A 9,165-nucleotide genomic window follows, 5' to 3' on the forward strand; every position below is an offset into this window, starting at 1 on the left:
CGATGCACATTCAAATCGAGCTAGCTGTTAGCTGCTAGCCATTAGCTATCGGAGACAGGACAGGGCTCGCGTCCTTCCTGTTTGAAGTTGCAAACCAGGACGATCGGCCAATCAAAGGTCTTTTACACCTTTGACCTGAATCAAAAGTCATAAGCCAGGGAGAATGTAAAAAAGCCAACGAGCTGTTTATTGTAGGTCTAATGAGTTTACAGGTTTGATACTGGGACAAAGACAACCATCCTTCTTCACTTTCACTGGACTCTATGACACGTACAGCCTAACAGGAGATCAGCTACCATGCGTCGCTAATAAGCCGAGCTTCCTTGCAAATCATTTCCGTTTCTTTGAACGTCTCATACAAACTACGCAAAAAAACAAACAAACTATATTTACAATTTGTAATAAAAAAAAAAAAAAGCGAAAACAAAAATCACAGCACAGATAAAATGCACAACCCTTGAAAAAAACAAACCCCTCGACATCCGCCGGCTGGCAAACATGTTTCTGGTTTCGGATTACAAACATGAGAATTCTTTGTTTTAAAAGCGCGTCATTTAAAAAGTGGTGAAAATAAACACAATGAAATATACAACAGAAGGAAATAAAGCGGATGACTGGATGCAGATGAACCCACGTTGTACATGTTTATAGACAAAGCTCCGATCCCACGCAGGTCTGCCTGCTCTCTCCGACGTGGACCGCCGCTCCGGTAGGCAGTCTGCTGGGTCCGGCTCGTTAAAAGTGGGGGGTCTAGGATGATAAAAATGAGGGGGGGGGGGTACGTGGCGAGCGGTGGTCTCCGTGTGGCCCACCAGTGCGTTACAACAAGAGTCTCAGTAATATCCGGGCTGGTACTGCTGGCTCCACGGCTTCTGGTTCCAGAACTAAACGGGACACACAAGACACAGACTTTAGACTGGACCCCCGACAAGGACCTGGTCTCACACGGACCCCCATCCGGTCTCACATGGACACGCATCTGGTCTCACACGGACCACCTTCAATGCACTTTGGCAAATTTCTGTGGGGGGAGAGGGACCCCCTTTAAACCTGGACTTCAGACTCTCTGGGGACATTTTACATGAACACCAAATGTAACAGAGTCCTCAGTAAAGCTCCATGTAACATCAAGGTCCACATTCAACATTTAAAGTGATCTGAATGGTGTTAAACGGTCTGAAGAGGACCAGGACTCGGTACTGACCCCTTGCTGCCAGCTCTGGTTGAACGCCTGGGCCTTGTCCATGCCGTTCCTGTTGCCCCCAAAGTTACCGCTGTTCCTGTTGTTGCCGAAGTTGCCATTCTTGTTTCCATAGTTGCCATAGTTGCCACGGTTACCACCTCTCTGCTGAAACTGGGAGAGAGAGAGAGAGAGACAGGACGATGAGGACCCAGGGAGACAGACAGGACGGGAGAGAGACGGGAAGGGAGAGAGACGGGAAGGGAGAGAGACGGGAAGGGAGAGAAACGGGACGATGAGGACCCAGGGAGAGAGAGACAGGATAGGAGAGAGACAGGACGATGAGGACCCAGGGAGACAGACAGGACGGGAGAGAGACGGGAAGGGAGAGAGACGGGACGATGAGGACCCAGGGAGAGAGAGACAGGATAGGAGAGAGACAGGACGATGAGGACCACGTAGCAGCGAGAGTTTGACTCCCGGATCTCGTGAGACCAGGATGTAGTCCTGATCACACCCACCTGGTTGTGGTGTCCCCTAGATCCACCGCGGTGCATGTTGGCTCCGCCTCCTCGGCTCATGTTCCCTCCTCTGTTCATTGGACCGCCACCTCTGTTCATGTGACCCCCCCTGGGGCCCATGTTCCCCCGCATCGGTCCGCCCCTGGGGGACCCACCGAGGCTGGGCATGGGCCCGCCCCCCCGGTTGAAGTTGCCCCGGTTGTGGAAGCCCCCCCTGAAGGCCGGGGGTGGCAGGAAGCCGCGAGGTGGACGGTTGAAGCCGCCGCCGCGAGGGCCCGGAGCTGCAGGAGCATCAGAAAGCAGGTTAGCATGAATGCAGTAGAGGTCTACCTGGTCTACTGAGACCAGGTCTGCTCTCTCTAAGATGTTGGTGTAGTCAACGGTACCTCCTCTGAAGTTGCCTCTGTTCTGGAAGCCTCCGCGGCTTCCACCTCTCTGACCCGGTCCACTACCGAACTGGTTCTTGCCCCCCCGGCCGCCGCCGCGCAGGCCGCCGCCCCTCTTTGGCGTGGTGCTCCCCTGGTTGGGCTTCTTCTCGGCGGGCAGAGCCGTCTTGCTCTCCTCTTTGTACTGCTCCAGCAGCTTTCCGGCCTCCTCCTTCTGCAGCTCGGCGAAGACCACGTCGCTGAAGCTCTCGCCCTCCTCGGGCAGCGAGTAGAAGCCTGGACCGGAGAGGGAAAACCAGGACCAGATGAGGGACGCACAATAGAATCAACGGGATCTGACTGTAGCCACTTAGATCCTGACTGGGTTTTGGCTCGTGGCCCAGAAGCCCTGGTTTACCTTTCATCTTGAAGACGGCGTGCTCAGGCACCTCTTTGCCGTCGCTCTCAACCTTCTTCTGGACTCGCTGCTTGTAGTCCTCGTCGGGGGGGCAGACCACCACGGCTTTACGCTGGTAGCCTGCAAACAAGCACATCTTCCTCTTCTGTCCGGGGGCCGACAGGTTGGTCTGGAGGAAGAGGAAGAGGAGGCTGCTTCAGACACATTTCACTCATCTGTAGAATTTCAGGATCAGTCAGCACAAACCACTTACATGGTCCAGGATGTAGTTTCTCTTCTTCCGGGCCGCAATCTCAATAAACTTTCCCAGGAAGAGTGGTGCACGCTGGGAAATGGCGCTCAGTTTGGTGATGTCTTTGGACTGACGTTTCAGGCTGTTGATCTGGAGAAACACCACCACATTAAAACAGCCAGACAGATGCGTTCAGGGCTTCTGAAAATAACAGCCGTCTCAGTACCAACCATCATCTTGTCCACGATGGTGTCACTGCCCAGGATGTAGTACTTCCCAGGGTTCTCCTGGACGTGGTTCTTCACCCATGTGGTCTTGCCTGAGCCCGGCAGACCGACCATCACGATGATCTACACAAACATAAAAGGCAAAGACAGAATGACAAAACTCCGGGATATTACAGTCATATATCTACACATGACTGAACGCACCTCACAGTCGGCCTTGGTCTGGGGCCCCTTGAGCCCCCGGACTCGGTCGTCCACAGGGATCTGCTGCAGGAAGGTGTAGCCTTCCGGCTGAGGGAAGTACGGAGTCTCCATCTGGCCAAAGTTGAACTCCACGGCACAGTTGTGGCAGATGACGTGGGGGAACAGGGCCTGGCCACTCAGGGCGGCCTTGTTCACCTGGAACGCCACGGCCGGCTCCCCGCCATTCTTGCAGAAGGACAACACCACCTCCTCCTCGCCCTCAAAGTCCTAAACCAAGAAACAACGGAGGATGTAGCAGAGATTCTGGCATTCCAATACTAGAAAAGTATGTGTGAGCAGCTCTGCTGGAGGGCTGAATGGGTCCACAAGAGGACGCTACAAGTCCAGGTCTAGGATTTAGATAGCATAGCTAAGTAGAAGGATGGAGTCAACACGTGAAGCTGTTTTACAGAAACATCTTATTAAACATGTTTCCGTCTCCCTGCTGCAGTACCACTCTCCACCTGAACGGGTACGTACGGGCCGGGGGGGCGCTGTTTTACAGAAACATCTTATTAAATGCTGTTTAACGTGAAATCTGGTTGTAGATATGAAGTTAACTATCAAAGGCATCACCTCAACTGTATATTGTTGTATAGGAGACATCCACTGCATACAAAGTACCATTTTACATTTCTAAACTAGGAGAACTAATTTTAAGTTCCACGCCTTCATCCATTACCATTCCTGACCTTTCAGTATTAAGATACTTCATCACAAATGGAGGTTTTAATTTTTGCGACAATAACAAGCAAACATAAAGGTGGGGGTTCGTTCACATGTAACTATCACAAGAATCAGGAATGTCTTACAATGAGGCAGCAGATGACATCGTTCTCCTCGTAGGTTTCTCCAAAGTCCTCGGTCACACAGTTGGTGGTCTTCTTGCCTTTCCCAGAATAGGCATAAGAATGTTCCTCCTCACCTGCATCAACGGGAGAGGAGCTTTAAGCAGCCGGCAGAGGGAGGCTCTGAATCACTGGGAGTCTGATGAGTGAATCATCCAACTGAGCTGGAGCCATTTTACATGTACGTGTCCTGCTGCCTGTGAACCACCAGAGGGCGCTCTCCAGACAGGATCACATTACAACCGACAGACGTTAAATGCAAAGACTTATTTTGGCAGCTTTTATACAGAGTTTAGGTTCCTGCACAGTGAAGTCCACCAGGTCCCTGCACGGGGGCTCAGAGTCTGCAGGGCCCTGCACGGGGGCTCAGAGTCTGCAGGGCCCTGCACGGGGGCTCAGAGTCTGCAGGGCCCTGCACGGGGGCTCAGAGTCTGCAGGGCCCTGCACGGGGGCTCAGAGTCTGCAGGGCCCTGCACAGGGGCTCAGAGTCTGCAGGGCCCTGCACGGGGGCTCAGAGTCTGCAGGGCCCTGCACGGGGGCTCAGAGTCTGCAGGGCCCTGCACGGGGGCTCAGAGTCTGCAGGGCCCTGCACAGGGGCTCAGAGTCTGCAGGGCCCTGCACAGGGGCTCAGAGTCTGCAGGGCCCTGCACAGGGGCTCAGAGTCTGCATGAATGAATGAGAGCAAACGGCTGCACCGGCCCAGTCACCATTTTGTGTGCCAGAAGGAACAGCATAAAGTGTAAGTCATGGTAAGATGAGCAGATATTAGGTACAGAAGACTGTAGAGCATATAAAGAGAGACTGACCCAGGAGGAGGGTCCCGGTGGACAGGGACCAGCCCACCTGCACATCATGGATCTCCATGTTCTTGCTGGAAATGTGCTTCACGGGGATTTTCTCTGAAATCTGCAGAACAAAAATGCATCAGGATTCATTTGCACTCGTTCATTAACAGTTTATGGACGGTGTTAAAGTTAAACACTCAATGAAGCCGCTCCGTCGGCGTGGTTACTGTACCTTCATCTCAAAGCAGGCCTTGCCTTTGTTCACACCGTAGGTGCCCTTGCCTCCAGACCACAGGTAAGCAAAGCTCTCCATGGTGAGAGACGAGGCACTGTAACGGTCCCGGGACACCTTAAAGTGCAGGTCGCAGTTGTCTGGAGCAACGACAGAAAAACCACTCATCAGTACCTGCATGCCTGTAAACTCTGACCAACGTGTGGTTCAGGTTCTAGTACGTTCTCTTTGCAGGTTTGGGTGTTACTAAACCATCTTAAAACACTTACAGGTGTCCAGGCAGACTTTTGTATCATCAAACTCCTCATCTTCTTCCTCCAGGGGGGGCACAGGAGACTTAAAGGAGGCCCTGAAAAGAGACACCATCCAGTCAGTGAGAGGATTCCCATGTCGATGCAGATGGAACATATAGATGTCTTGGGTACCACTGGCTGAAACATATTTGGGGAGAAAAGTGGAAGGACAGACTAGGGGAGGGGGGTAATAAAACAGAAAGTTGGGCGAGCGAGTCTCCAAAGTGTTTGGACAGTCAGCTGTGTGATGGGCCTCGGCCCACAACACTTACCTTTGCAGTAGCCAGCGCATTCAAAACAACCAGACCAGTGTTTGTGATCTGCAGGACGGCCGTGGGTCACTGATACGTAGCTTTCCATACGCGGGATTAGAAACCAAAAGGTCACGACCCACTGCTGCTACAATACAAGATGTCACCGCGCTCGGCCTTACCTTACTTACCCACTATGGGAAGTTTAACACAGTCCAGTGGAGAGATATAGTAGGAAGAAACAGATTTAAGGTCATCTGCAGCTGTTTTAACGCCGGTCGTCATAGTTAAACAGCCTTGGATGCTGTAAAAATGGCTGTCGGGGAGATTAATGGTGCCTTATGGTTGGAGCCAATATCAGTCGGCCAGTGGGTCAAACGCTGGCTGTTGCTCAATATAGATTAAAGATCTAAAAGCTGGACTTTCAATGTAGAAACTGTCTGTCAGACGGGGAAGAAGAAGCACCGTAAGAGGCAGCGATGCTTTCAGGCTCCAATAACTCTGGTGAAACAAACATCCATGAAGAAGAACCCCAGAATCTCCCCGAAAAAAAAAAAAAAAAAAAAAAAAACTGTCCTCAAAAAGACGGTCAACGTGTCTCAACAGCGCAATGAAAACAAAACACTGAAATAGGCACATGTATGTACACACACACACCCATGCATGATGTCACCTGCACACAGGTAGAAAGACACACTCACACCATGATAACACACACACGATACATGAGACAGAAATAGCATTTTGACGTCATACAACCAGTGAAATAAAAAACGAAACGGGAAAAAAAGACCATTGCGAGGTAAAACGATAGACGGCCAATAAGTTCCTCCGTGGACTTTATTTGTTTTGCTCTATCCGTGTGTGCTGTCCTGCAGCAGTGGACCCTCCCCCACATCTCAGCTAGCCTCCCCCTCCTCCCCCCTGATGCAAAAGTGCACATCTGCTACTTTTCCTCTGGCTTCTCTCTTGAGCGGCCTCGGTTCACCTCGAGGACTCAACGGGCTTTTCCCAAAACAATAAGTGGCATGAGGAACAGATGTGAAGATTCATTGAGACTTGATAGTTGCACTTCTGCTACAGAATGCAGTCCGTTAAAGACACAAATGTGAGTGGGCACTGTAAAAAGGTAAATGGTAAGGCTCTTAGTCAGGGATGACCCTCAAAACATGTGTGAAAGTGAGGTTATTAATAAATAGTATACTGGAAAATGAGGGTTGTCCTCATGCTAGTTATGTGTGCATTGGCACTTAAAGCCAATACAGTTCAACAAAGCTATGGATGGCGCTTCAGGGATGCTGAAGGCCATTTTTGCTCTGTCCCATCCTTACCAGCTGTATTTGTTCTCTTCAATAAATTCAAAGTAGCCCCTTCCATGTTCCTCCCGGCGTCTCTTAACACCCTTCTTATTCTTCTGATCAGCATTCGTGTCTTTGTCCGCATCCCCTTTGAAAATAGAACAAAGATATAGAATGAGGTGCTCCTTTTTGTGAGAGAGAAGAGGTCGGACTGGCAGTGGGGTTCTGGCCCACAAAGCCCGTTCATTAGTTAGCATTGTGTCGACCATAATCATCAATATTAGGGAAAAAAAATGGGGAGGTAACACCTCATGATTACACTTAAATATAAATATATAAAAACACAATCATTCTGCATTAATTGTAACAGCTCTAATGAGCAGATAGTAATTACAATGCAGGCTGGTCCAGATGAACAGTGTGAATGGGGTTTCTGCAAGTCTCTGGAAAGGCAACAGGACATTAACCCTGCAGGGCCGGAGGATTGTTCTCTTGAGGTGGAAGCCTAATGGACTCTCTGCTGTTGTCCTGGACAAATGCATCATGCAAGGGATGGGAATCCCCCCCCCCCAGTATCTCACCCATAGTTACACAACTGCTGGCTCATCCCGGTGAACCCACATATCACAGCTTCCTGCAAAGATTACCTTTCTAATAACCCCACGGACAAACTACCCACGTGACCTGCAGCAGGTACAGGTGTTCCCTCGTGAACGTATACACAGAAGAAGGCCATGCCGCGCAGACGTCATGTCCTAACGAAAACGTAAACTGGGGGAGATTATTAATCCGCTCTTCTTGCTGGGAAACGGCCCCCCACCTGAGCTAATTCCCCCCTCCCCTCCCCGCATTCCAAGACGCTCAACCGCCTTAAAAATGACGCCGTTACGTTGATACGTGAAGCAAGCGGTGGTGATAATATTAGCCTGTTTTGTGGGTGAACGTCAGCGTGGGAACCAATCGGGACGATGCTAGCCGGCCGACGCGCAACTCAGCGCCGCAGACACAAAGAAAATACTGGTGTTAGCCGGGCGGCTAACATGCTAACCGCGGAAGCTAACACGCTAACCGGGGAAGCTAACACGCTAAAGAAACGTACTGGGTTAAAACAAAAGGCGCGCCTCTTACATCATTAACCGTCGCTAACGACGTTCAATCCGTGAAAACGTTTCTCACGGGCTTTAACATCGATACGTAACGCGACTACATGAAAACCCCGTTAGCTAATCGACGTGGTGACCGAGTGAGCATGACCGGCCTACCGCTTCGGGCCGTGGCTAACGCTCGCTAGCATCGTGAGGTCATGCTATGCTAAGCTATGTGGCTAAACATGGACGCCCCCCACCACCCCCGCGGCAGCTAACCCGACACCCAGCCACAGTCCATCCAGCCAAGCACAGTTTCAGAACCACTCCGGACCGACTCACCCTCAGGAGCCTGGTCCGCGGGCTCCCCGTCCTCCGCCTCGATCTTCTCCATGTCGTCGACGTCCCCCTTGAGCATGGGGTCCATCTCGTCGTCCTCGTCTCCGTCCTCCTCCCCATCGCCCATCTCCTCGTCTTCGGCAACGGCATCGCCATCCCCGTCGCCCCCATTTTCCGGTTCTGGTTCTACCTCTTCTTCTTCCTCCTCTTCCTCCTCGTTGGCCTCCATGCTTTCCTCTATCAGGCCCTCACCCTCTTCCTCCTCCCCCATGCCCTCTTGGTCGGCGGCCTGGTCGGACCCCTCGGCCCCCGCCGCGGCTTCCTGGTCCAGCTCCCCGCTGGATCCGGCCAGGGCCTCCTCGTCCAGCGCGGCCTGCAGGCGGTCCATCAGCTCGGCCTTCAGACCCTTGTCCGACAGGTCGCGCTTCTTCAGCTCGTCCTTCAGCTCGTTTACTTTCAGCTTTTTCACGTTAATGGAGCTCATCGTGGCGGTGTGGCGGCGAGACGTGTCGAATAAAGCGGATAGCTAGCTTGGACGCCCGTTTGTCGATGGATGTGGCTCAATACTGCGCCAAAGTGCCCCGCGGTCCGAGCAGGCTTTCACCGGCAGAAGAGCTGAGCTGAGTCTCCGGTGGGGGGAGGAGGAGGAGGATGACGCTACCGTATTTACCCAGAGAGCAGCGCGGCTACGCGCACAAAGCCCGCCGACCGCCATCTGTCGCTGGCGCAATAACAAAAACACAATCCCATAGAAAGCGTTGATGTGGAAGAAGTGGGGCACACACACACACACACACACACACACACACACACACACACACACACACACACACACACACACACACACA

General features: G+C 52.0%; 1 protein-coding gene across 1 annotated transcript; it reads right to left on the reverse strand.

Annotated features, from left to right (window-relative positions):
* Positions 1-161: 161 nt before the first annotated feature.
* Positions 162-8,939, reverse strand: hnrnpub (heterogeneous nuclear ribonucleoprotein Ub). Its single transcript, XM_084030987.1, has 14 exons — positions 8,321-8,939; positions 6,927-7,041; positions 5,321-5,400; positions 5,052-5,191; positions 4,841-4,940; positions 3,999-4,111; positions 3,148-3,414; positions 2,947-3,066; positions 2,738-2,866; positions 2,485-2,653; positions 2,088-2,363; positions 1,702-1,982; positions 1,205-1,354; positions 162-884 (listed from the first exon to the last, which is right to left on the reverse strand). Exons 1-14 carry the CDS (start codon positions 8,799-8,801, stop codon positions 834-836), a joined length of 2,472 nt encoding a protein of 823 aa, XP_083887113.1. The 5' UTR covers positions 8,802-8,939; the 3' UTR covers positions 162-833.
* Positions 8,940-9,165: the final 226 nt, after the last annotated feature.

This window comes from Eutrigla gurnardus (genome assembly GCF_963514095.1).
Source record: "Eutrigla gurnardus genome assembly, chromosome: 16".
NCBI lineage: Eukaryota > Metazoa > Chordata > Actinopteri > Perciformes > Triglidae > Eutrigla > Eutrigla gurnardus.